Below are 27,896 nucleotides of genomic sequence, written 5' to 3'. Positions count from 1 at the left end.
CCGCTGCTGTGGAGGGAGGATCACTTGAGCCCAAGAACTCAAGGGTACAGTGAACTATGATTGTTCAGCTGCACTCCAGCCTGGGTGACTGGGTGAGACACTGTCTCTAAAAACAGAAAATAATAATAATACTGTGGAGAGAGCTCTTTGCAAAAAATAAAACAAATAAATAAAAGACCGCTAAGTGATCTGTCTACACCACTGTTCCCTGTTAATGTCACTTCTCTGACCTCCCCTCCCACTCTCCCCATCCATCCCCTGGCTGTAGCCACACTAGCCTCCTTGCTGACCTTTGAACTTATGAGGCAAGTCCCACCTCAGGGTCTTTGCACTTGCTGTTCCTTCAGCTCAGGATGCAATTCCTCCAGAAATCCAGATGGCTGCCCATCTCACTTTCAGGTCTTTGCTCAAATGTCACATTCTCATTAGGCCATTCCATGAACACATTATTTAAAATTACAGCTCTCCCTATCCAACAAAAATAATCACTCCCCATCCCCATTCCCTGGGGAGCATTTTCCATAGCACTTTGCACACTCTAATGTATTACTTATTTCACTTAATGCCTCTGGTATGTAGTCAGTCTGCCCAACTGGAGTGGAAGTTCCACAGGGCAGGTGAAGGATCTCTATCTGTGGTGTTCACCGCTGTACCCCCAGTGCCTACCACAAGGGCAGGCATGTATTTGGTGCTCTGTGAACATTTGTTGGATAAACTGAAAGAATGAATGGTTTAATGGATCAGTATACTGTTGGACAAATAGATTCAGGGGAGAGGATAAGAGGAGGAAGGCAGGAAAAGACCTCAACAAACCTTAAAACATGAAGGCTTCCATTTGTCCAATGCAGAGCAGACTTAAAAAAAAAAAAAATAACAAACTCGGGCAGCACCTGTGGCTCAAAGGAGTAGGGAGCCAGCCCCATATGCCAGAGGTGATGGGTTCAAACCCAGCCCCGGCCAAAAACTGCAAATAATAATAATAATAACAACAACAACAAACTCTAGGCCAGGCAAGGTGGATCACGCCTGTAATCCCAGCACTCTGGGAGACTGAGGTGGGTGGATTGCCTGAGCTCACGAGTTCAGGACCAGTGTGAGCAAGAGTGACACCCCATCTCTAAAAAAAATTGGGTGGCGCCTGTGGCTCAGTGAGTAGGGCGCCAGCCCCTTATACTGAGGGTGGCAGGTTCGAACCCAGCCCCGGCCAAACTGCAACAACAACAACAAATAATAATAATAATAACCGGGCATTGTGGCAGGCACCTGTGGTCCCAGCTACTCAGGAGGCTGAGGCAAAGGGATCACTTGAGCCCAAGAGTTTGAGGTTGCTGTGAGCTATGAAACCATGGCACTCTACCAAGAGCGACAAAATGAGATTCTGTCTCAAAAACAAACCCAGCCCCAGCCAAAAACAAAAATTACCTTTTATCCCCACAACAAATAATTGATCACTCTCTAAACCGTGTTCCCCTTGCCTCCTACATATTTCTTGTTTTGTTCAACATTTTATTATGAGCGTTTCCAAACACACAGAAAAGCTGAAGGATTTTACAACAAACACCCTTACACCAATCACCTAGATTCTACATTAACATTTTGCTCTATCTGCTTTACCACCTTTCTGCCTATCTATCCTTCTCTCCATCATCCCTCACTCCAGCTTATGTTTGGATGCAGTTCAACGAAAGTTGCAGATATCAGTATACTGTCCCCCCTCCCTGTCAGTCCCCTCACAATCTGGGGACTTTCTGTTTACTGTTCTTTATTTTCTATTTTGAGTTAAAATTTACATATAAGAAGATGCACATCTTAAGAGCGCCATTCACTGAGTTTGGATGCATGCTATACCTGTGTACCCCAAATTCCTATCAAGACAAAGAACCATTTTCCTAATTTTTTTCCACCACACTTGTCCTGGAACTTCATTTAAATGAAATCACATAGTATATTCTTTGCTGTGTCTGCCTTCTTTTTTTTTTTTTAGACAGAGTCTCACTATGTTGCCCTTGGTAGAGTGCCATGACATCACAGCTCACAGCAACCTCAAACTCTTGGGCTTAAGCGATTCTCTTGCCTCAGCCTCCCACGTAGATGGGACTACAGGTCCCTGCCACAACGCCCAGTTTTTTGTTTGTTTGTTTGTTTGTTTGTAGTTATCATTGTTATTTAGCAGGCCTGGGGTGGGTTTGAACCCATCAGTGTATGTGGCTGGCACCCTAACCACTTAGCTATGGGAGCCAAGCCATGTGTCTAACTTCTTTCATTCATCATAGAGTTTTTCAGGTTCATCCATGTTGTACGTGCACCTGCAGCTCCTTCCTTTTTCTTCCCAAGTAGTCTTCGCTGCGTGGCTACGCCAGGTCTGCTTGTCGATCCCATTGCTAATAAACCTCCCTATCTCTCTTCAGGCCGTCCACTGTCCTTCTTCTGCATGGCCCCTGCCTGGCCCAGGCATCTTGTTACACCCAAGTCTGCATTCCAGACTCCTGCAGTCTCACTCTCTCTCGACCCGCCCTGAAGATGGCATCTGGAGGAATCTGTGTAAGGCAATGTTGTGGTCCTGTCCTGCTCAAAACTCTGTCACTGCTCCTTAGCACTCCCTAGGGAATGCCCCAGCTTCTTTAATGGCTTTTAGGCTTGGTTTAATCTCACCCCCACCTCTCACCCTGCCAGCGCCAACATCCACCTCCTCTCTTTACACTTCAGGCTGTAATCGCAGCCTGCCTGTCAATCCCCTCAATGTACCAGGCTCTCGTTTGCCTCTGACCTGTTGTATTCTCTTCTCGTCACCTACAATGCTTTTCCCTAGCCCTCTCTTTACCCGCCTGATTTTTATTCATCCCTCAAGTTTTCATTCAGATGTCTCTTCCTCAGGAAGCCTAATGGATAACCCTCACAGTCCCTGGTGGCTCAGACGACTCTGCATTTTTATATAAAAGTTCTTAAGTTCCCCCTAAACTTCAGTTCCAGTTACAAAACTTGTCTTTCCAGACAAACAAGAACACATCCTTTACCAAAAATTGGAAACCTTCCCCAACGAACACATGTTGCCTTAGCTGCTGGGAATGTCTGGGTGAAGTTTAGTGCTGTCCTAGACCATAGACTCCTAGTGCCTATGTGTGTGTGCATGTGGGTGTGTCACACATGAAGTGTTTGTCCTATTTTAATGTTTATTTAACAAGTGCCAGGTTTCCCTGGGCACTGTCTATGCTCTGACCCTCTCATCCCATTATCAATGGGTACTTTCCTCCCATGAAATCGTTAGTGCTCCCTGGTCCTCTCTTCAAATCCTTCCAACATACCCTCTGGAATTCTCCTACCTGGTTAGCAATCGCACCTCCTCCTTTCTTAAACACTTCTTGTACTTCGTTTCTTTACCCAAACCCTGAGAAATCCTCAGAACACTGCTTCCCCTGCTGCCTTTTCTAATCCGGGCCTCTCTTTTTCTCATACCCCACATGCCTCCACAGTGAGGACTGAGAGCTAATTTCTGTTTATCAAGATTCTTTTGGATGCAAGCATCTAACATCCATTTAAACTAACCTAAGCACAAAGTAAATTAAGCAATAGTAAATAAAGCAACATTTAGCAACAACCAAAGAATTCATTATGGTTCTCATGAAAGTCCAAGATTAAATTGGATGGAGTTAGGCCAATGTGGTGGCTCACGCTTGTAATCCAAGCACCCTGGGAAGCTGAGGTGGGTGGATTGCTTGAGCTTAGGAGTTCGAGACCAGCCGGGGTAAGAATGAGACCCACATCTCTAAAAATAGTTGGGCATTGTGATGGATGCCTGTCATCCCAGCTACTCAGGAGGCTGAGGCAAGAGGACAGCTTGAGCCCAAGAGTTTGGGGTTCCTGTGAGCTGAGACATGGCACTCTACTGAAGGTGACAAAGTAAGACTTTGTCTCAAAAAAAAAAAATGTATGGAGTTCAGGTATGGCTATCCAGGCATCCAAATGCTGGCATTAAGACTTTCACAATTGTTCATTTCTGCTCTCCTCTATATTCAACCTCATCTCATAAAGACTCTCTCTTTATGGCAGTGAGAGCCCTTCCAGCTCCAGGTTGGCAACTCCAGAAGAAATAGAAAACCTCTTTCTTGATAGTTGCAGCAATGTCTTGGGGTTGGTTCTCATGGGGCTGAGTTAGGTTACATTCCTTTTTTTTTATTATTAAATCATAGCTGTGTACATTAATGCGATCATGGGGCACCATATACTGGTTTTATAGACCGTTTGATACATTTTCATCACACTAGTTAACTTAGCCTTCCTGGCATTTTCTTAGTTATTGTGTTAAGACATTTATGTTCTACATTTACTAAGTTTCACATGTACCCTTGTAAGATGCACGACAGGTGTAATCCCACCAATCACCCTCCCTCCGCCCATCCTCCCCCCTCCCCTCCTCCTTCTCCCCCTTTCCCCTATTCTTAGGTTATAACTGGGTTATAGCTTTCATGTGAAAGCCATAAATTAGTTTCATAGTAGGGCTGAGTACATTGGATATTTTTTATTCCATTCTTGAGATACTTTACTAAGAAGAATATGTTCCAGCTCCATCCATGTTAGGTTACATTCCTGTGTGGGACCAATTACTGTGGCCAAAGAAACAGAACAAACTGGCTAGATCCAGATCCTATGTACCTCCTCGGAGTTGGTCGGGGTAGGGCTCCTATGGCCAGTCCTACTCAAATTAAATAGACTGAGAGGGAAGAAAAATGGGTTCCCAGAAGAAAAGTCAGTGGGATACTGGGGTGAGGTAGAGAGCTGCGTGGATTTCTGGGGGAAGAGTGTTCTAAGCTGACAGTATAGCTTGTCCAAAGGCCCTGAGATTGTACTTGCCTGTGAGTTCAAAGATCAGCAAGGCCACTTCTGCTGTAGGTCTCGCCTATAGTAACTTACTCTTGCCTGAGGCTGAATCCAGAATATTGGTCCAATATGCTGTTGACAAGCAGCCCCCTCTGCGCAAGCGCGCTACACACACACACACACACACACACACACACACACACACAGTTCCTTATCCATGTACTGCAATCACCTCCCCTCATTAACTTTGTACCTCTCCCTCCTTGTAAAAAGATGCCATTTCTCTGCTCTTTTTAAAAGGAGGTGTGACTGAATTAAAACAGATTTTCTTAACATAAACTTAATTATTCATCAGTGGGAAAGTGAAAAAGGAGTTAGAGAGACGAAGGGGCTGGGGGAGGTGGGCTGGAGGGCAGAGGGCGCCAGACCGGACGAATGCGGCGAGCTGGGGACCGGAACCACAAAGATCTGGACCCAGGTGGCAAGAAAGGGCTGGAGACCGAGAGGGAGCGTTGGGATCCACAGCGCGAGGGGCTGTGGAACCAGGATGGGATTGGGAGTTGAGGCGTGGAGACGGCAAGTGGGGACTCAGTGAATTCGGACCAGGGGCGGCTGGGAGCCCGAGGAGGCAAGGCTTGGGGGTTGGAGGGGATGAGATTGGAGGTCGGAGGCCCCCAAAAGGGGGTGGAAATGGAGAGGCGAGACGAGGGTGAGGGTTAGAAGGCGGAGGCTGGGGTAGGGAGTAGAGTGACTGGGTAGGTCACTGGTGTTGGAACTTCAGAGGCTGAGCGACAGAAGGCACGGCCAGCGGACTGTGCGTGCCACACCGCAGAAGTCTGCCGTAAGGGGCGCGGCTGGGGGAGGGGGTGTGCATTACTGGTGTCCCCCACTCCTCCCGGAGTTCCAAGTCTTTTCCTCTGGTCCCGCCTTCTTCTCGGGAGTGACAGACCCGTCGCCCAACCAGAGCTCCGGATTGGACGCAGCTCAGCCAACCAGGCGGCGGAGGGCGGAGCTGAGGAGGGGGCTCACAGGGCCAGGGGAGGGGGCTGGGGGCCTCTAAGGGCTCAGGAGCGGCGACCCGCGAGCCATGGCGCTGGGGCTGCAGCGCGCAAGGTACTTGGGTTCGGGGGCAGGAATGACAGGGATTGGGGTGCTCTCCTGGAGACCCCTGAGCTTGGTGGTGGAGGCGTGCGCTGGAGTGAGGCAAGGCCCCCCCGGGGGCGCAGTTAGGGGCACATCCCTGCCACACCCTCCACGGTAGAGGACTGTAGGGGTGGAGGATTTCCCCAAGTCCCCAGCTACCCCACTTGTCTCATCAGTAGTGTTTCGGGGTTTCCTGCTAACCCAGGCTCACTTCCCCGTCTGAGTTGGGTTACAGATCTAGGGATAGTTGAATTTGAGTAGTCCCGGGGCTTCTTGGAGGTATTTTCCCAACACACATTGTTACCCCTGGCCTCCAAACCTTCAGGTTGGAGGTTGTTCTTTGCCACTAGAACCTTGGGATCCTAGGAAATATGAGATACCCCCAAATTGAGCCTTCACAGATACAGGAGTCAGTTGGAATGGCATTCATCTCCTGAGTTCAAGAGCAGAAAGATTCCTTTGGTGTAGCCTTCTTGACACAGTCTCCCAAACCTTGAGTTTACCTTGAAATGAGCAGAAAGCGTCCCCTTTCAGAAGCTGCCTGGGACCTTTCTGTAGCCTTTTAAAAGTTAGGTCACCCCCGTAAATAAAAGGGTAACAAGGTTGACCCACTTCCCAAAGTCTGGCCCTTTGTTTCACTCCTCCACCCCCACCCAGTCCCTTTTACTGAGGGATGGGGGGGCATTCAAGCCTTACTTTGGGTAGACCCCATTTGGTGGGAGCTGTGCCCCGCCTAAGTGTGAGAGCCTGTCATGGGAGCCCCTTGTGCAGTGCTCAGCTGGCTTATCCTGGGCAGAGGGTGGGTTTCTGGGTTCACCTCCCAGCAGGTGCAGATCTGCTAGGGCAGAAGGGAGCCTGTGCTCTGGGACCACTGCCAGAGGGTCCTATCTGGCTATGTTCTCATGGGACCCCAGAAAATGACCCAAGTTGTTGGTTTTCCCATTCCAATCTGAGGCATCCAGTAAACCTCATCTCCTTCCCTCCTCCCTGGATTCGCAGGTCTGATTGGATCCTTCCACACCCCTATGTTTTTACTGCCCCCTCAACTCTGCCCCCATCATTCTATTCCAGTCTCTGGCTCTGAGCTGGCCAGGGAACTGTATCCCACCCCTTCTGGGCCAGCCATAGCCCCACCTCCCAGCACCCCCTCCCGAGGAGATGGGGTGCTCCCCCCTCCTTACCCACGTCCAGCCCTTTCCTGTGGTGTCACCTCACCGCTGCGCACCACCCACTCATAACTCGCACCCGGATCCAGGCCATGCTTTATTTCTTCCTGCACCCCTAGGGGCCTGGGTGATGGTGAGTGGGTCTCCCACGTCTCTTTGCCCCTTTTTCTTCCAGTTTGGACTCTCTGCCATCCCACTGTGAGCAGGGGTGTTCTTGTAAGTCTTTGATGGGTATATGACCCTAAGTGAGCACCAGAGAAGGGTTCCCAGAGAATATAAAATTTTAGGGATGGGGCACCCCACTGGATTACCATGTCCTTGGGCACAAGAAGAATCAGGGGAAGAGAGTCTGCTCCTGGCCCCACCTGAGTCCCTTCTCAAACTCAAACCCTACCTCTGGCCTCTCAGACTACCTCTGGCCAATGCCAAGAGGAGTCCTTGCCGAGGTATGACCTAAGCCCCCACCTCTAGATCCTCCATTTTTTGCCAGAGCCCCAATACCCAGTTGAGTATCTGAAGAGAGAGGTCCAGAAGCAGCCCTGAATGTGGGGCAGTCTCCCCACTTTCATCACACTGTTGCTTATGGGGGGCAAGACTTTCAGGACAGGGAAGACATGGGCTTCTGTCCCTCCTGGTTGGGTTAGGGGGTGCTGGGCCCCAGCCCTTTTCCCAGGCCTCACCCTGAGGCCTCTAGGCTGTGGCCCCACCCCTTGTTCTGGGATGGAACACAGAGGAAGGGTGGCAGGGTTCCAGCTGCACGTCCGGAGCTGGGCAGAGTGCCAAGGGGCTGGACCAGGGCTGGGCATGGGGCCAGCTGGGGAGATCAGGGATCAGGAGGCAGCAAGTGTGGGACAGGGGAAGGGACTGAGTCCACCTGGCAAAGGAGGGGCAGGGCAGGGCCCCCTTGAGTGGTGGGCACATCTGCCAAGAGCATAGGCCCCAAAGTCTGGGTTCAAATCCTAGCTTAGCCACCTCCTGGCTGTATGGCCTCGTGTCAGCAGCTGCCTCTCTGAGCCTTAGTTTCACATCCTGGAAAATAAGGGTCATCCCTCCCCTACCCACTTCCAGATCAAAGTGAGGAACCAGAGAGGAAACAGACCTGGGAGGCGGGATACCCAGTAGGTAGATATGCAGTAAACTGAGATCAGTTCCAGACTTCTAGGAGGAGGAAGTAGATAGTGGCTTGAATCCTTCCTCTGCTATTGAAAGCTGTGTGGCCTCAGGCATGTTCCTTCACCTCCCTGGGCCTGCTTCCTCATCAGAAAATGGGGAAGGTAATAGCAGGTACCTGGCTGGATTAACTGAAAATGCGGTGAGCACAGATTACCCCTGGGTATGCCGGGCTGCCATTGCTCCAAACCTCAGTTTCTGCCTGTATACAAAGGGAGTGATCTACTTCTGCTCTGAGGGTTGTTATAAGGATTTAATGGAGTCTCTAGCTCCGTGATTGTTCAATACACCAACAATATCACTATTACTACTATTACTATTATTTAGTCCTCCCTTAGGTTCATGTGTAAGAACCATGTAATAATAAAAAAAAACTATTTTTTTTTTTTGAGACAGAGTCTCACTCTGTTGCCCAGACTAGAGTGCCATGGTGTCTGCCTAGCTCCATGGGTTCAAGCAGTCCTCTTGCCTCAGCCTCCTGAGTAGCTGGGACTACTGCCACCAGCCACTATGCCCAGCTGAGACAGGGTCTCACTCTTGCTCAGGCTGGTCTCGAACTCCTGAGCTCAACTGATCCACCCGCCTCAGCTTCCCAGAGTGCTAGGATTACAAGAGTGAGCCACTGTGTCTGGCCTTAATCATGCAATTGTACATATATGCCACATCATGGGGTCACCATCACAGCCCACAGGTGACTCTAGAACCTAAGAGGCTCCTAAGCCTGAGCCTTCCATCTTTGATGTACACAAAGGGAGGATGGTAAGTTTAGCCTTTATAGCACTAACCACTGGCCATGGCCCTGTTTTTCTGACTCCTTGACATATATTTAGTCAGACATATATTTCTGACTCATTTAAACTTCAAAACAACCCAGTGATGTAGGTGCTGTTACTGTGTTCAGGGAAGGGGGGCAATGTGTCCAAAGTCACACGGCTGATAAGTAATGACTAGAACCCTGAACCAGAGGAACTAACCCCACACGCTGTTTAACCGGAAAGGCCCACGTACCCGTTAAGAGATGTTAGAACGTTCTGAGAACAGACTTGGAGCTGGAAGGAGGGTCCCCCTGCAGCCTCCAGCTGGCTGAAGGAAGCAGCCCTACCATGAAGAGAGGATTACAGAGCCCAGCTGCCTGGGAGGTGGGGCCCTGGCAGTGCCTGTTCCCTCTCCCTGTTCCCTCTGTCTAGGCCCCCAGCTCAGGGAGGCCCGCCCACCCCCACCCTCAGGGCAGGAAGACAAACAGGGCTGGAACAGACTGTCCTCTGGGGCAGGCAGGACTGAGGCCTCTGCCCCCACCAACCACGAGGGAGAGGATGGGGGGATTTCTCACCCCTTCAACCCTCCACTCAGTCTGCTTCCTTCTGTACCTCCTACCCTGTTGCACTGAGGCCTTCCCCCCACCCTGCATCCAGATAGGAAATCTCCTCCCCTCTCCCTGGGAGTGGAGCTCCAGGTCTCCCGTCCGGGGCTGAAGTTAATGCCACCCTAGAAGCAGCTTTTGTTCCTCTGAATATAGGAAGGAACAGCCTACCCTCCTAGAGTTTATGCTTCCCTGGAATGGGTCTGAAGAAGAGGATTACAGAAAAGGCTGTTTTGGAACCTCACCACCCTGATTCTAATCCCAGCTCTGCCAGTTACTGGCTTTGCAACGTCTTGGGCAAAGGACTTCACCTTCCAGAGACTCGATTTCCCCTTTGTAAAGTGGTGATTTAAAATGCCTTCCTCTTGGATTGAATGAGTACACATGGGCAGAATACGCAGCACAGTGTCACACACATAAATATTTAGCAAATGACAGTTGCTTACTTGTAATGGTTTTACTAACATTATAAACGTAGATAAGACTATACCATATACTATACTAGGACCTTGTACTTTTTATTCAGTATAGAGACTTTGGGTTCAGACAGACCTGGAGTTTGATTGGAAGACAGTTGCAGAAACAGCGAGTGTTGCCAAAACCTGGAGATAAACCAGGACCAGAGGGACAGTGAAAATCTAAGAGTTTGGGCAGACCAGTTTTTAGACCCTGGCTTCACTATTTATGAGCAAGCCTGCACCTCTCTCTGCTTCGGTTTCTTCTGTTCAATGGGAATGCCATTAACTCCCTTCTAGGGCTGTCAGAGCATTAAATGGGTTACAAGGTTCACTCTTGGCCCAGGGTCTAACATAGTAAAAGCTGGATAAGGAGCAGTTATTTCTGACAGGTAGATACTCGTTCTTTCAACCCCCACACAAAAAACGAGGTATTTGAAGTGGATTACAGGCTCGAGTGAGTGGTTAGCTGTTGGCTGGACAGAACAGGTTGGTTTGCTGTGCCACCCTGCTGGGTCCCTGGCCCTCCTAGTGGCGGGTAGACTTTGAGATCTATGTTCCTAGATCATGAGGACTCGGCTCAGCTAAGAGGAAAGGGAAGAGGAGGGGATTCTGGGAGGTTACTGGGCAGGGGGCCTGGGAAGCTGTGGGCTTCTGCCTCAAGCTCCTTCTCTACTCTGGCCCCAGGCCAGCTAGGCCAGCCCCCTCCCAGCAGGAGGCGTCCCCTGCAGATAAGTCAGGGAGGGGACAGAGCAAGGCACTTGGGAGAGAAGCTAGGCACCAGGAGGGTAGCATGGGCTGGCTTGGAAACAGGTAAAATCCGGACTAGGTGGGGCTCTAAAGTGTAACCCTCCCAGACACTGAAAGCGTCGTGAACTCGCAGGAGCCACACAAAAAGGGCTGCACAGCCGCGGTCCTGCACTCAATGAGCACCGGCCCCATGTGGCAAGTCCAGTCCACCTCTTTCCTTTTCCGGGACTCCACAGTGAATGCGGCTCTTGCCCTCAGGTCGAGCACGGAGCTACGCAAGGAAAAGTCTCGGGATGCAGCCCGCAGCCGGCGCAGCCAGGAGACCGAGGTGCTGTACCAGCTGGCGCACACGCTGCCCTTCGCGCGCGGCGTCAGCGCCCACCTGGACAAGGCCTCTATCATGCGCCTCACCATCAGCTACCTGCGCATGCACCGCCTCTGCACCGCTGGTGAGCCCTGCACCCGGGAATTTACGTCTTGACAAGGCCCCGCCCACCAAAAGTTACATCTCAAGAGACGCCCAGCCAACGGGAAGTCTTATCCCGACCAGGCACCTCCTAATAACGTTTTCCCAGTGGAGCCCCACCCCACCGGAATCATTACCCTGGAGAGGCTCCGCCAATTCAAGTTCCGGACCTGCTGGAGCCCCACCCGCTTAGAGGCTATCGCTAGTGTGGCCCCGCCCCCTGAAGTGCGCCTTTGGGAAGCCCCGCCTCCTTAGGACTCTAAGTGAGGCCCCCTAACTCCCTCAGGCCCTTGCTCAACCCTTAGGATTTGATCCCCTACGAGATCTTCCAGATAGACCCTGCCTCTTATAATAAATGCCCCAGGGAGTCTGGGCTGCCCAATTTTTCATTATTGTACTTGAGAGCACCTCTTCCCCTCTCCTCTCCTCTAGTTCTATAACTTATTCTCTCAGTAGCCATTCTGTGTTCCTGGAAGGACCATATCCTCAGAATTCTGCTCCTTGGGAGAGCCTGCTCCTAATTCGAATGCTTGGTGGTCCTGCCCTCTTCCTTGGGACTCCCAGTCACTAGGATGTGCCCCCCCTTACCTGGGGGGAACCGTAAAATTCTCTCGATGAGGCAGAGTGAGGTTAGCCAGGGTAAGCCCACAACTGACTAGAGATGCCTCCACCCGCCCCCTTGCCCCCGGCACAGGGGAGTGGAACCAGGTGGGAGAGCCACTGGATGCCTGCTACCTGAAGGCCTTGGAGGGCTTCGTCATGGTGCTCACCATCGAGGGAGACATGGCTTACCTGTCGGAGAATGTCAGCAAACACCTAGGCCTCAGTCAGGTGAGAGGAGCTGCCTGCTCGGTGGCTGGCCCTAGATGGTGATGCTGGGGGTATAGTGGTGACCAAGACAGTGCCCGCTGCCTTTAAGGAATTCAAAGTATAGAGGGGAGATAGGTGTGTCATCAGAAAGGAAGACCTGGAATGGTCAGTGCTGGAATGGGACAGGGTGGGAGCCCAAGGAGGGGAGTGGGGTAACTGACCCAGCCTTGGGGAGGGGGGGAATTGAGTGTTTCCCTTAAGAAAGTACATCTGAGCTGAAGCCTGAAAGTCATAGCTAGTCAAAAAGATATGGGGGTTGGGTGCGGTGCTTCACACCCATAATCCTAGCACTCTGGGAGGCTGAGGTGGGAGGATCGCCTAAACTCAGGGGTTAGAGACCAGCCTGAGTAAGAGTGAGTCTCTACCAAAAATAGAAAAATTAGCCAGGCATGGGGCATGTGCCTGTAGTCCCAGCTACTGAGGAGACTGAGGCAGGAAAGTCACTTGAGCCCAGGAGTTTGAGTTTGATGATGCCACTACACTCTACCCAGGGTAGAGTGAGACTCTGTCTCAAAAAAAGGGGGGATGGGGTGGTTAGGGGAGCGGATGAAACTGGTAAATATCAGGAATATATACGTGACCAAGGGAACAGAACAGACAAAGGCTCACAGGTGAGTGAAGCAGAGGGCTTTGGGGAAATAAAGTTTATCCTGGCTAGTTGCAGAATGCAATGAGAGCAGTTGAGAGAGACAAACCTAGAGAGATCAGTAGGGATTGGATAATTTAGGACTAAATTAGAAAGTTTCTCTCCAGGGCCCTGGGGAGCCATGGAAAGATTTTAAGCAGTGGAGAGGTTATGCCAGAGAGGTAGAATCAAATTTGCATTTTTGAAAGATCCCTCTAGGTGCTGCCTGGAAATAGAGTTGGAAACAATGAGACCCGAGCTTGGGAGATTGAGGGATGGGTGCCAGTCTCAGGTGGCAGAAGAGGCATAGGGACAGATGCCATGGGATGAGAAAATAAAAAACAAGACACATTTAGGAAGTAGAACTAACTTTAATTAATCCTTACAGCAGGCTCCAGGAGAAAGTTCCCATTCTTTTTTCTATTTCACATAAATGGGCACCATAGTTGACATCTCTTCCTTTTCCCTGCCTCACCTTTGGTACTAATTTCTCTGTTGGTGTGAGCTTTTGGGTTCAGAGAGATGAATGTCCCAAGGTCCCAAAGCTAGAAAGTGGCAAGGCAGGGTATGAATCCAGCTAAAGAGGTGTTGTCAGAAGAGCAAGATCTCACTCTTCCCCCATTCACTGTCACCAGCACTACACCCATTGTGAGCCGATATAAGTCTCCTGTCATCTGTCTCCCTTCTACCCAGCACCAGCCTCATTTCTTAAGTTGAGATGAGAAGTTGCATTTTTGGCTTGCCAAACAGGCACGATTTGAATGGGGTCTCATCTCAGGGCTGGCTAGTCCTTCTTCTTTGAATGCTCCTGGGAGCCATAGGCCACATCACTTGCTTTGTTCAACAATTTTTTTAAATGTCACCCCCTCAAAGAAACTGTCTTTCTAAAGTAGCATCTTATCATTGCATCACCTTGCCCTACTTTTGTTTTCTTTATGTTACTTATTATTTTGTTAATATAAGTTCTTTTGTTTACTATCAGTCTCCCCCCACTAGCCAGTAAGCTTTGCCAGGCAGAGATTTATGTATGTGGTCACTGATGTGTCCATACCATTTAGAAGAGAGCCTGGCAGATGGTAGGTATTGAATAAATAGTTGCTTAGTGAATGAATGAATGAATGAATGAACACATGAGGAGACTGGTGAAGTAATCCAGGCAAGGGGATGAGGGTGGTAGGGAGGAGATGGGTCAAAGGTCCAATTTACCAGCTCTGCCCGGGTCTCCTGGCAGCTGGAACTTATCGGACACAGTATCTTTGATTTCATCCATCCCTGTGACCAAGAGGAGCTTCAGGACGCCCTGACCCCCCAGCAGAGTGAGTTCCTTGGAGGCCTCTCTCCATTTTACAGAGGAGGAAACTGAGGCTCTACCCCTCCCTCAGCATATCCCTTCTTTCTCTGGAACACCAGGGTAAGGGGAGCAGGAAGAGGAGAAATAGGTCTACCCCCGGGGACTCAGGGGACACAGCCCTGCCTCAGGTTCTGAGAGGACATAGCCATGTCCTGGGGACTCTGGGGATATGGCCCTGCTCTGCGGGTTTATGGGGACACACTGTACCTCTGGACCCTCTCTGGTTCTGGGTCCCAATTTTAGGGATAAAGCAGGGGTGGCTCTCCAGGGTGCTGGAGAGAACTAGGCCCTGTCTGTAGCTGCCTAGTGACCTGCCCCAAACTCCTGGCCCTCCCTAGGCCTGTCCAAGAAGAAGCCAGAGGCTCCCACCGAGCGGTGCTTCTCCTTGCGCATGAAGAGCACCCTCACCGGCCGCGGGCGCACCCTCAACCTCAAGGCGGCCACCTGGAAGGTGGGCAGAGGCCTGAGCCCAGGCCTGAGCCCGTGAAGATCTCGAAGAGGGTTGGAGTCCAGGGGTCTCCTGGGCTGGGGACACTGCTTGGCTCTCTCAGGCTGGGTTTGGTGGGTCCTGAGGGCATCTAGGATGGTTGGGCATCTGGGGAGCTGGGATCTGGGTTCCTTGTAAGTCTTCTTAAGATGGATCTCTGCTCCTCAGCCCCTTGAGCCTGGAGTCTCCCTGGGGTTGGAGTCTGGAAGTCCTTAGTCCTCACCTCTCTGAGCTGAGTCTCTGGAGTTCTCAGGGATTTCTTCTCTGCTCCCCTCGCCTTCCAGCCCCATGGGTAGCCCAGAACCAGACATATCCCCATCTCACCCCTCCTGGCCCCCAGGTGCTACACTGCTCTGGGCATATGAGAGTCTACAGGCCCCCCACGAAGACCTCCCCAGCTGGGAGCCCCAACTCAGAGCCTCCCTTGCAATGCCTGGTGCTCATCTGTGAAGCCATCCCCCACCCGGGCAGCCTGGAGCCCCCACTGGGCCAGGGGGCCTTCCTCAGCCGCCACAGCCTGGACATGAAATTCACCTACTGTGACGAGAGGTGGGCAGAGACCCAGCTGCCCTCCAGCCCCTGTCTTCCCTCCTGCCCAACTTCCAATGCTGTTTCCCCTTCCACCCTCCCCAGGCCCACTGTCAAGCATGCACAGTCTCTTTCTCTCCCTTCCTGTGTCTGCCTATATCTGAATTTTCTCCCATCCAAGTACTAACCAGGCCCGACCCTGCTTAGCTTCCAAGATCAGACGAGATCGGGCGCGTTCAGGGTGGTATGGCCGTAGACTATATCTGAATTTTCTATGGATCCTTTTATCTTTGATTCTCTCTGCCTCTCTTTGAGTCTTTCTCTTAGTGTCTACCTCCCTTTGCTCTTTTTCTTAAATGAGGCGATTTGTGTGAAGCAGTTGGTATGGTGGCCAGCACACAGGAAGCATTTAGTAAACTGTCCTTAATTCTTTCTCTGTCCTTCCTTTCATCTCTTTTTCTCTCTCCCTCTCCTCCCTCTGTCCTCCTTTCCCTTCCTTCCTCTGTCTTCCCTCTTTTCCTTCACCCTGAAGTGGTGCTTAGGAATGGTGACTCCGGGTCCAGGCTGTTTGGGTTTAAGTCTTGGCTGTGTATCCTTGGCCAAGTGCCTTCACCTCTCTGTGCCAGTTTTCCCATCTGTCCTATGGAATCATAATAGAACAGCAGTTCTCAACCTGTGGGTCGTGACCCATAAGAACTGTATTAAAGGGCCGCAGCATTAGGAAGGTTGAGAACCACTGTAATAGAACCTAGTAAGGTTGTTCTGAGTACTTAATGAGTTGCTCAGTATTAGAACATGATAGAAGTGGCTAATTTTTAATCATTATCATCATTATTTCTTTTTCTTTCTTTTCATTCTTTTATGGGCCATTTCTTTTCTTTTTTCCTTTTTTTTTGGTGATAAGATCTCACTCTATTAAGATGGTGCAATCATAGTTCACTGCAGCCTCAAACTCCTGACCTCAAGTGATCCTCCTGCCTCAGCCTCCTAAGTAGCTGGAACTACAGGCATGTACCACCACCCCTGCCTAATTTTTTTTTAGTTTATTCTCTTTAGAGATGGGATCTTTCTATGTTGCCCCAGCTGGTCTCAAACTTCTGGGCTCAAGTGATCCTCCTACCTTTTCCTCCCAAAGTGCTGGGGACTACAGGTGTGAGCCACCACGCTCAGCCTATTTCTTTTCATTCTTTCTTCCCTTCTCTTCCTCCCCTCCTATGTCTTGCGCTTTCTCTCATTCTTTCTTTTCTTTTCTCTTCCTCCCACTTCTGCCCTCTCTCCCCTTGTATCAGTTCTCTGTTGCTGTTGTGACATGTTAATATGTTACCACGAACTCAGCGGCTCAAAACAACACAAATCCACTAGCTCATCGTTCTCAGGGTCAGAAATTCATAATGAGTTTACAGGGCTGTGTTCCTTTGGGGGGCTCCAGGGAAGAATCTGTGTCCTGGCCTTTTCAAGCTTCTCAAGGCCACCTGCTGTCCTTAGCCCATGGCCCCTTCTTCCATCCCAGAGCACATCACTTCCATCTCCACTACTCCTTTCCATACTCTGACCCCCCTGCCTCTCTCTTGTAAGGACCCCTGTGACTACACTGAGCCCTCTTGGGCAATCTGGGCTCATCTCCCCTTCTCAAGATTAACTTCATCACCTCTGCAAGGTCCCTTTTGCCATGTAAGATGCCATATTTATAGGTTCTGGGACTTAGGATGAGGATATCTCTGGGGCCATTATCCAGCTCACTACTCTCTCTCTCTCTGTTACATCCTATCTCTCTCACTGGCTTTGTCCCTGGATCCCCTTGCCCCTTCCCTCCACCCACCCTCCACCTCAGCCACTTGTACTCTGATGAGACACCCCCCCCATCCCAGGATCGCAGAGGTCGCTGGCTATAGTCCCGATGACTTGATTGGCTGTTCCGCCTACGAGTACATCCATGCGCTGGACTCAGATGCAGTCAGCAAGAGCATCCACACCTGTATGTGTCCCCTTTCCCCAGCCTGAAGCTGCTGCTGCATGGCCCCCAGCTCCCCAAGCTTCAGAGAACTTTCTCCAAATTCCCAGCCCTCAGAGCCTTCTGTTCCCAGTTGCCCCTCCTACAGCCACAGCCCTGAACCCTCCCCATTCCCCTTCTCAGTGCTGAGCAAGGGCCAGGCAGTAACAGGGCAGTATCGCTTCCTGGCCCGGAGTGGTGGCTACCTGTGGACTCAGACCCAGGCCACAGTGGTGTCTGGGGGTCGGGGCTCCCAGTCGGACAGTATCATCTGTGTCCACTTCCTGATCAGGTAAACAGGAGGGGGTGGGGTGCCAGTGTTTGTGGGTCTGGTCTGTAAGTGTGGACAGGTGTGTGTGTGTGTGCGAGCGCACATGAACATGCATGTATCCTGCGTAAGTGTGTGTATGGCCATGTGAACACATGTATGTGGATGGGTGTGTGCAGTGTTAAATTTAAAAGTACTGCATTCAAGTTAAAATAAGATATGCAACAGCTGGGCGCAGTGGCTCATGCCTGTAATCCTAGCACTCTGGGAGGCCAAGGCAGATGGATTGTTTGAGCTCACGGGTTCAAGACCAGCCTGAGCAGAAGCGAGACCCCATCTCTACTAAAAATAGAAAGACTAAGGCAAGAGAATCCCTTGAGCCCTAGAATTTGAGGTTGCTGTGAGCTTGTGAGCTGTGACTGCCATGGCCCTCTACCCAGGACAACAGCTTGAGACTGTCTGAAAAAAAAGAAAAGAAAAAAAGAAGTCCAAAGTATTATAGGGTCATTTTTTGCTTTTTAAAAATTGAGGTGTAATTTATATACAGCCCATTCTTTTTTTAGGATAGAGTTTTATGAATTTTAACAAATGCATGTAGTTATATACCCACTACCACAATCAAGCTATGGAACAGTTTCATCATCCCCCCAAATTCTCTCATAGTAAACCCCTCCCCAGCCCCCAGTTCCTGGTAACCACCAATCTGTCCTCAGACCCTAGAGTTTTGCCTTGTCCAGCATGTCAGATGCAGGGGATCATGCAGACTCCTGGGTCTCGCCTCTTTTACTTAGCGTGGTGTATTTATCATCCATGCTGTGGTTTATTTCAGTAGTTCCTCTGTGATTACTATTCCATGGTATGAATGGACCTCAGTGTATCTATTCACCAGTTGGAGGATTTGGGATGGTTTCCTATTTAGGGTGGATACCAAAACAGCTATTACAAACATTTTCATACGAGATTTTGTGAGATTACACGTTTTTATTTCTTTTGGGTAAACACCTAGGAGTGGAAGGGATAAGTTCTAGGGCAGCAGTTCTCAACCTGTGGGTTGCGACCCCTTTGGGGGTCGAACGACCCTTTTCCCTTTCACAGGGGTCACCTAAGACCATCAGAAAACACATATTTCCAATGGTCTTAGGAATCAAGACCCTGCTCCTCATGTGTGGGGGTCACTACAACATGAAGAATTGTATTAAAGGGTCACGGCATTAGGAAGGTTGAGAACCACTGTTCTAGGGTAAGTGTGTATTTAACCTCTTAAGAAATTGCCAAACTGTTTCCCAGAGCGGTTGTACCATTCTACACACAGCAGTATGTGAGAGTTCCAAGTTGCTCCTCATCCTTTACAGTATTGCATACTGTCTGACTTTTGGGGGTTTTTTTGGTTTAGTTTTAATTTTAGTTATTCTAATAGACATTTAGTGGTGAAATCATAGCCTTTTTACCCCCCATCATGCATCTTAGAGGTTTTTCACCATTTAGGAATGCAGGGATGTCAACATTATGATGGGGGCAGCATATTATTACAAAAGAGTATTAGAATTATAGCTTTTCTTTGTTATCTTATAGGACATGGCAGCAATTTCTAAAGCTTTAGGTTTTTTTTCCTAATTTGGAAAATATTCTGAAATACAAACCAATTTGTGTCTCAGGGCTCTGCACTGCTCGGAGTGCCTTTCTCTGGCTCTCCAGTATCCTCAAGAGAAAGCCTGAGTGCCTCAGCATGGCTCACCAGGCCCTGTGGACTCCTGCCTCCACTTCTCACTCACTCTCCAAACCTCAGGGCCTTTGCACTTGCAGTTTCCCCTGCTCAGAATACTCTGCTGTCTTTTCTCCTCCCCTTTTTGCTGAGTCATACTCACTCATCTGGCTAGTCTCAGCTCAGACAGCACTTCCTAGAGACCCTTTCCTGGGCCCTCACACCAGATCTCCCCTCAGTATCTTAAGCTTTTGCTCCAGAGCATTTAAAGCCATTTGTAACTATCCTATTGAATTGAGTGTTCAGCCAGGCCTTTTTATTTCCTGAGAAAGTCTGACTCTGTCACCCAGTCTGGAGCATGCAGTGAGACACCATGCAGCTCACTGCCACCTTGAACTCCTGGGCTCAAGTGATCCTCCTCTGGTTTCAGCCTCCCAAGTAGCTGGGATTCAAGGTATGCACCACAGCACCTGGCTGAGCCAGGCCTTCTTGAGTGGCCCTTTCAGAACTGCAAACCCCCTTCTCTGCTTTTTTTTTTCTAGCGCTCATCAGTGTTTAATTTAACCCTGTGCTAAAAAAGTACAATGTCGGTCACACATGCCATTTTGAATTTCCTAGTAGCTAAGTTAAAAAGGCAAACAGAAGTAGGTGAAATTAATTTAAAAAGAATTTTTTTTAATTTCAGCTTGCTTGTTCATTCTTCTTCGTTTGAAGTACTTTTTTTTTTTTTAAATGTTCTTCCTTTGGTGATTCTCTTTCCCGTTGCCTCCCCAGTAGCTGGGATTACAGACGCCCACCACAATGTCCGGCTAGTTTTTTTTTTTGATGTTAGTAGAGACAGGCTCTTACTCTGGCTAACAGCCGCTCATACTGGTCTCGAACCTCTGGGCTCAGGCAATCCACTCGCCTCGGCCTCCCACAGCGCTGGGACTACACGCGTGAGCCACCACACCCGGCCAAATTAATTTTAATAATATATTTTGTTATTCACGTTCAAGGTTACACAGGTCATAGGTGGCAGAATTAGGATTTGAACTCAGACCACTGGCTACAGAGTTCTTTCTCTTAACCACTGGGCGGTACTATTTATGGAATGAACAAATGAATGTGGCGTGTGTGCATCTATGTGAGCCCAGAGGCTAGTGAGCACGTCTGTCCCTGTGTACACACAGGCATATGTAACCGTTCCTGTGTGTGCGTGTGTGTACATGTGTGATTGTGTGTTCCTATGCTTTTCAGGGGGATGAGGGTAGCTTTGGTCCAGCCTAAGTTGGGATGTTTCCAGCCCAAGAACGATTCAGCAAAGGATGCAAAGGGGCCCTAGCTTCTCAAAGAGCTGGTGGGAAGACCAGATCCACCTGCATGCTGTCCTGTAGGGTATTATGCAGATGTAAATAATAAGGGCCTGGTCCTCAGCCAGACCAACCCTCCAAAAGCCAGTTTGCCCAGCGAGCACTTGGATCATCTCCACAGCCAAAGACTGCATGAAGGGAGGTGTAGGGACATATGAAGGATGTATTTATAAATCTGTTCCCTTGAATGTGAAAAATATCTATGAATAGAAACATCATAAATAAAATCTTATTCATAAAAATATAGCCCTATGAATTCTTCATATTTGGTAATGTAATGAAAATATGTTAAAAATATATCTTTTATCAATACATTTATAAGAATCTCTTTATAGTAAATATCTATGAAGAGAATGTTTAGTTCTTCAGCCTGTTTATTGCTAGGTGTCCTCACGCTGACTTCCCCAGCCCCACCCCCACCCCTCAGTCTCTCTTCTCTCTACCCAGCCTCTGCCAGATGCTAGTTCTTTTTTCTGTCTTTCCTTCTACAGAGGGAGCTTGGGAAGGGACAAACTTAACTTTCTTTAAAAATGCTGTTATAGGCCAGGCGTGGTGGCTCAGGCCTGTAATCCCAACACAGGAAGCTGAGGTGGGAGGATCGTTTGAGGTAGGAGTCTGAGACCAGGCTGCACAAGAATGAGACCCCCATCTCTACTAAAAATAGAAATGGTAGCCAGGTATGGTGGGTTGCACCTGTAGTCCCAGCTACTCAGGAGGCTGAGGCAGGAAGTTTGCTTGAGCCAAGGCGTTTGAGGGTGCAGTGAGCTGTGACGACACTACAGTCCTTTAGCTGGGGAAACAGAGTGAGACCCTGTCTCAAAAAAAAAAATGCTTTTATAATAAAATGCTGCCAACAGAAATCAAATCCTTATAAAACACAAATAAATGTGGGGAACTATTTTCTGCAAAATGTCCTCCAGTTAATAGCACATCATCTGAAGGGGTTACCTGGCCTGGGGCCCGGGACCCTCCCTGATTCCCATCCCTTCTGCCTATACTCTAGCCGGGTAGAAGAGACCGGAGTGGTGCTGTCCCTGGAGCAGACAGAACGGCACTCTCGCAGACCCATTCAGTGGGGCGCCTCCTGCTCTCAGAAGGATGCCCCTAACTCTGAGGACAGCCTTGGTACGGAGCAGGGCTAGGGCTGGGAGGGGTTGTGTCCTCAGGACCTTGGAAGGAAGCCCAAGTGCCCTAATATGGCTCACCAGGCTCTGTGGTTCCTGATTCCTGCCTCCCACCCCTCTCACTCACCCTCCAAACCTCACGGCTTCCTGAGAGCTCCTGGAACATGGCTTCATGGCCTTCAAGGCCTTTGCACAGGCAGTTTCTCTCCTTTGTCCTCCCTCCTCTCCCGTGTCTGTGGGCTGATTGCTGCAGTCTCCTGCCGCCCTCTGCTCTGGGTCCTGTGACGCCCCACTGCTCCCACCCCTCAGCTTCTTCCCTGGGCCTGCTTCATTGCTCTTTGGCTTCCAGAAATCTCCACTGTCCCAAGTCTGGCTCCTTTTTCCCTCTTCCTTCTCTCTCTGTCTCTCACGGCCTCACCTTCTCTAAGCTGTTGTGGCAGCCCCTGCCCCTTGGTGAGGTACAGCTGCCAATGTCCTTTCCTTTTCTGCCTCAGAGCTGGCTCTGAGCCATGTCTTGCCCGCTGGGTACCTTAGCATCTCCTTGCGGGCCTCTGGCCAGCCTTTTCTCCTGATGTGCATGCTCACAGAGCTAAATGGCCAAATGCTTTTCTGGGGTCCCAGACCTTTCCCCTGGAACCCTCAGGGCCTCACTACAAGCGGGCATCTAAAAATAACCCTCAATGCAACAGGAGTTCTCCAAGCCCCTTCTCCTTACCACGAAGGATGGTGGCCAGTGGCCATGGTGACTGGTTGTGTCAACTGTATTCCCTGGGGTTGGTGTGGAGGGCTCTGGCCCTCAGCCCTAGGTAACCACCTATGTCCCCCACCACCACCTCTATGTGTCCTGCAGATGCCTCTGGTCCTCGAATTCTTGCCTTCCTGCACCCCCCTGCCCTGAGTGAGGCCATCCTGGCTGCTGACCCCCGCCGTTTTTGTAGCCCTGACCTTCGACGCCTCTTGGCACCCATCCTGGATGGGGCTTCAGTAGCTGCCACCCCCAGCACAGCGCCAGCTGCTCAGCGTCCCCAGAGTCCTCTTCCGGTAGGTGTTCCCACCCACCTGAGCCCTCTGGATCTAGGCTGCTTTGGCCTTTGGCTCAAACCTTGCTGTTCTATGGGCTTTGGTTTCTCTATGTGTACAAGTAGTGGGGAGGGTGGAATGAGATGGGGCAGGGGTTCCAGAGCCTTCAATTATTAGAATTGTAGAGTCTGGCCTATAACCTGGCAAGTTCTGAACTGGCACAGGTGACCCCACCCCCCAAGTCTGTGATCAAGTATCCAGGCTCTCTGAACTTTGACCTCAGAATCAGAATGTCTAATGTCTTAATTTACACAAAGCTACATTCAAATCCTGAGCCTGCCTCTTACCAGCTGTGTTACCCTGGGCAAGTGACTTTTTTTTTTTAGATAGAGTCTCACTATGTCACCCTTGCTAGAGTGCCATGGTATCACAGCTCACAGTAACCTCAAACTCTTGGGCTTAAGCCAGTGGCTCTCAATCTGTGGGTCATGAACCACAGAAACTGTATTAAAGGGCTGCAGCATTAGGAAGGTTGAGAACAACTGGCTTAAGCAATTCTCTTGCCTCATTCTCCCAAGTAGCTGGGACTACAGGCGCCTGCCACATGCCCAGATATTTTTTGTTGCAGTTGTCATTGTTGTTTTTAGCTGGCTTGGTCTGGGTTTGAACCCACCACCCTGGGTGTATGTGGCCAGTGCTGGAACCCCTGCTATGGGCACCAAGCCAGCAAGTGAATTCTTTTTTTTTTTTTGGAGTTTTTGGCCAGGGCTGAGTTTGAACCCACTACCTCCAGTATATGGGGCCGGCGCCTACTCCTTGAGTCACTGGCACCACCTGCAAGTGAGTTCTTTTTTTTTTTTGCAAGTGAGTTCTTGAGGCCTTCTTTTCTTCACCTGTAAAAGGAAGATAATAGCAAGTGGCCACATCATTAGTTATTGTGAGGATTAAATGAGATTATCTGTGGGAAGCTCTTAGTAGGGGCCTGGTGCCTAGTAGGTACTCAGTAGACCATAATCTGGATCCTTGAGTGCAGTGTTTTGACTGAAACCAAATTTTACCAAACAAATTCTCTTCATAGGCTGGGCACAGTGGCTCACACCTGTAATACTAGCACTCTGGGAGGCCGAGGCAGATGGATTGCCTGACCCCAGAAGTTCAAGACCAGCCTGAGCAAGAATGAGACCCTGTCTCTACTAAAAATAGAAAAACTACCCAGGCATTGTGGTAGGCACCTATAGTCCCAGCTACTTGGGAGGCTGAGACAAGAGGATTGCTTGAGCCCAGGGGTTTGAGGTTGCTGTGAGCTATAACACCATGGCACTCTACCCAAACAAACAAACAAATAAAAACCCTAATCCTTTTCATAAAGGGATTTGTTCTACGAAATTTGGATTGGGTTGAGAGGTAGCACTTGGGGATCTGGAATGCCATATGTGGCCTTGAGACCACAGATTCCCCACCATCTGGTGTTGACTGTCTTTATCCCCACTCTTATTTGTTTGTTTTTGAGACAGTCTCACTTTGTCCCCCTTAGTAGAGTGCCATGGTGTCACAGCTCACAGCAACCTCAAACTCTTAGGCTTAAGCAATTCTCTTGTCTCAGCCTCCCAAGTAGCTGGGACTACAAGCACCCACCACAATGTCCAGCTATTTTTAGAGGGGGTCTTGCTCTAAAGGAGGCTCAGGCTGGTCTTGAACTCATGACCTCAGGAAATCCACCTGCCTCAGCCTCCCAGAGCACTAGGATTACAGGTGTGAGCCACCACACCTGGCCAGTTCATCCCCACTCTTGAAAGAAAACATCTTCCCTCCACCAGAGAAGTAAAGACTATGACCTTTGGGTAGCACCTGTGGCTCAGTGCGTAGGGCATCAGCCCCATATACTGAGGGTGGCAGGTTCGAACCCGGTCCTGGCCAAACTGCAACCAAAAAAACAGCCAGGCGTTGTGGCAGGCGCCTGTAGTCCTAGCTATTTGGGAAGCTGAGGCAAGAGAATCAGCTAAGCCCAAGAACTGGAGGTTGCTATCAGCTGTAATACTACAGCACTCTACTGAGGGTGACAAAGTGAGACTCTATCTCTAAAAAAAAAAAAAAGACTATGACTTTTGACTTCATCCTTTACCCCTAAAAGCCAGACTCTTTAACCCAGAGAACCTAAATGTCTTGGCCTCAGACCCTGATCTTTCTAAACTTCATCATTAATTTGCCCTGTTGATCTACATATACATAGCACTCTGACTTTTGAAGACCCAGGTTCAGAACTCTTTTGCATTTGCTACATGACTTCTTGTGTGCCCCAGGTGTCTAACATTTTTTTTTTTGTTTTTGAGACATTCTCACTTTGTCCCCCTTGTTAGAGTGCCGTAGCTTCATAGATCATAGCAACCTCAAAATCTTGGGCTCAAGTGATTCTCTTGCCTCAGCCTCCCAAGTAGCTGGGACTATAAGTGCCCACCACAATGCCCAGCTGGTTTTAGAGACAGGGTCTCACTCTCTCTCAGGATGGTCTCGAACTCCTGAGCTCAGGCAATCCTCTTGCCTCAGCCTCCCAGAGTGCTGGGATTACAGGCATGAGCCATCGCACCCCAGCCCTCAGCTGTCTGACACTTAAGCCCCACTTCTACCCTTAAGTTCCAGATGGTCTTACTGTTGATAGGTCCCAGGTTCAAGATTTCCTTAAGACTCTATTCCTTCTTCCTTAGGCTGACCTCCCAGATAAACTACTTTTGGGCATGGAGAATGCACACAGACTCTCCACCTCCAGGAAAGACCTTCATGCAGTGGAGACAGATCTAGATATGGCTCAGGTAAGGGCTGACAGGGGCAGAGCAGTCTTCACCCCTGTGTTCTAGGGGCTGACATATTGGTGCTTTAGAGAAGTGTGGTGGAATGGCTAAAAGGATGAGTGGATGCATGGATAGATAGATGGACAGACTATCATATTCATTAATTGAATGGTAGATGATGTTTAGGCAGATATTTAGAAGGATAAATGAATGGATGGATGTTTGGATGGTTAGATAGATGGACCACTGGTTCATTGGCTGAATGAAAACTGGATTGATAAAGATATTTGAATGGATGATTTATTGGGTAGATAGATAAGATAACAGATGGATAAATAAGATAGCATAGATAAATAAGATAGCATGATATATTGGTTACCTATTACTACATAAGAAATTACCTAAAAACTTAGCACCTTAAAGCAACTAACAGTTATCATGTCACATGGTTACTGAGAATCAGGAATCTTGGAGCAGCTTAGCTGGTGGTTTTTGTTCAGGATCTCTCATGAGATTGAAAGTCAAGCTTTTGGTCAGGGCTACATTCATCTGGGGCTGATGGAGGCAAATTTGCTTCCAAGCTCACACACATGAGGTTATTGGCAGTCAGTCCCTTACTGGCTTTGGCTGGAGACCTTGGTTCCTATCACCTGAGGACATTTGGGTTTCCCTACAACATGGCAGGTGGCTTCCTCCAAGGCAAGTGATCAGAGAAGAGAGTATGAGAGAGAGAGAGAGCAAGAGAGCACCTGAGATGAAAGATAGTCTTTCATAGCCTAATCTCAGAAGTGACCTATTGTTCCTTCTGCTGTATTGTGTTGGTCATAGAGACCAACACTAGTACAATATGGGAGGTAGGTATAGTTCGTAAGAGTATGAACACCAAAAGGCAGGGATCACTGGGGACCTCTAGTGATTCATGTCTCTCTCTCAGGCAAAATACAGTCCCCCCCATCCAAGGTCCCTCAAAGTCACTTCCTATTACAGGATCCACTTGAAGTCCAGAACCTTATTATTATTATTTTTTTAGACAGAGCCTCAAGCTGTCACCCTGGGTAGAGTGCTGTGGCATCACAGCTCACAGCAACCTCCAACTCCTGGGCTCAAGCGAGTCTCCTGTCTCCACCTCCCAAGTAGCTGGGACTACAGGTGCCTGCCACAATGCCCGGCTATTTTTTTTTTTTTTTTTTTTAGTTGCAGCCGTCATGGTTGTTTGGCGGGCGCGGGCTGGATTCGAACCCACCAGCTCAGGTGTATGTGGCTGGTGCCTTAGCCACTTGAGCCATAGGTGCTGAGCCAGTCCAGAACCTTATTATCTAAATCTGGTCCGGGTAAGGGTGAAGCTCTTGGAGTACAGTTCCTCTTGATCTATTGGCCTGTGGACTAAAGAGAAAAGTCATCTGCCACCCACACACCCAACGCACAGTGGAGGGACAAGAACAGAATAACTGCAATAGCCACCACTATTCAAAAAGGGGCAAAAGAGGGAGCCCATGTGCCTCTGGTCCATAGCAGTTTTGAAATCCATCCAGGCAGATATAGAAGTTCCTTGATGAGGACTTATTCATACTACTTCCCAGGAGTTTTTCCCCATGGCTCTTGGTGCCACCCTCTGGGCTTTTGGCTCCTTGCTCTGAGTCATCTTTTCTTTTTAATAAAAGGTAATGTATTTGCAACTGAGTAGTTTTCTCAGCTTGCTTTCTCCTTGTAGAAATGTGGTGATCCAAAGGCCTCTTTTCATTTTGTACCATCTTATCCCTTTCAGTCTAAGCGAGTGATGTTTTTCTTCATATAATTCTCTTTTAAAAACTTTGTGAGTCTTAAAAAAAAGAAAAAACTTTATGGGTCTTAATTAGCTGGGTGTGGTGGTACATACCTATAGTCACAGCTACTTAGGAGGCTAAGGAAGGAGGATCGCTTGAACCCAGGAGTCTGAGGTTGCAGTGAACTATGATGACATCACTGTACTCTAGCCTCAGTGACAGAACAAGACCCTGTCTCAAAAATAAATAAATATCCAGGCACGGTGGCTCACACCTGTAATCCTAGCACTCTGTGAGGCCAAGGCAGGTGGATTACCTGAGCTTACAGGTTTGAGACCAGCCTGAGCCAGAGTGAGACCTCATCTCTAAAAAAGCCAGGCATTGTGGCAGGTGCCTGTAGGCCCAGCTATTTGGGAGGCTGAGGCTAGAGGATCACTTGAGCCCAAAAGTTTGAGGTTGCTGTGAGCTATGACGCCATGACACCCTACTGAGGGCGACAAAGTGAAAACTCTGTCTCCAAAAAATAAATAAATACATAAACCCCAAACCAAACCAACTTTGTGGGTCTTGTGTGAATTTCTTTGGCGTTAGCTCCACTAGACAAAAGCCACACTCACAAATTGCTTTGAGATAAGCCCTCCTCTATCTTGGCTTCTGCTAAGACGGCTAAGATGGCTGTTTAATAGAAGCCCTGTTATTTGATTG

At 49.3% G+C, this 27,896-nt stretch overlaps 1 protein-coding gene across 3 annotated transcripts in view; it reads left to right on the top strand.

Moving 5' to 3' along the window:
• Positions 1-5,866: 5,866 nt before the first annotated feature.
• HIF3A (hypoxia inducible factor 3 subunit alpha) overlaps positions 5,867-27,896 on the top strand; it is a 34,429-nt gene continuing 12,399 nt past the window's right edge. For 2 of the 3 annotated variants that reach the window (XM_053607635.1, XM_053607634.1), the window contains exons 1-9: positions 11,099-11,308; positions 14,052-14,136; positions 14,510-14,622; positions 14,999-15,207; positions 17,055-17,161; positions 17,321-17,468; positions 21,502-21,623; positions 22,473-22,663; positions 25,345-25,449. In XM_053607635.1, coding sequence (XP_053463610.1) covers positions 11,099-11,308; positions 14,052-14,136; positions 14,510-14,622; positions 14,999-15,207; positions 17,055-17,161; positions 17,321-17,468; positions 21,502-21,623; positions 22,473-22,663; positions 25,345-25,449 — 1,290 coding nt within the window. Of the gene's footprint in view, positions 5,929-11,098; positions 11,309-12,019; positions 12,157-14,051; positions 14,137-14,509; positions 14,623-14,998; positions 15,208-17,054; positions 17,162-17,320; positions 17,469-21,501; positions 21,624-22,472; positions 22,664-25,344; positions 25,450-27,896 lie in introns of those variants that run through there. The other variant, XM_053607633.1, reaches the window with a different exon arrangement.

Source organism: Nycticebus coucang, chromosome 10 (genome assembly GCF_027406575.1).
Source record: "Nycticebus coucang isolate mNycCou1 chromosome 10, mNycCou1.pri, whole genome shotgun sequence".
In the NCBI taxonomy this organism is placed as follows: domain Eukaryota; kingdom Metazoa; phylum Chordata; class Mammalia; order Primates; family Lorisidae; genus Nycticebus; species Nycticebus coucang.
This window is presented reverse-complemented; position numbering and strand designations above follow the sequence as displayed.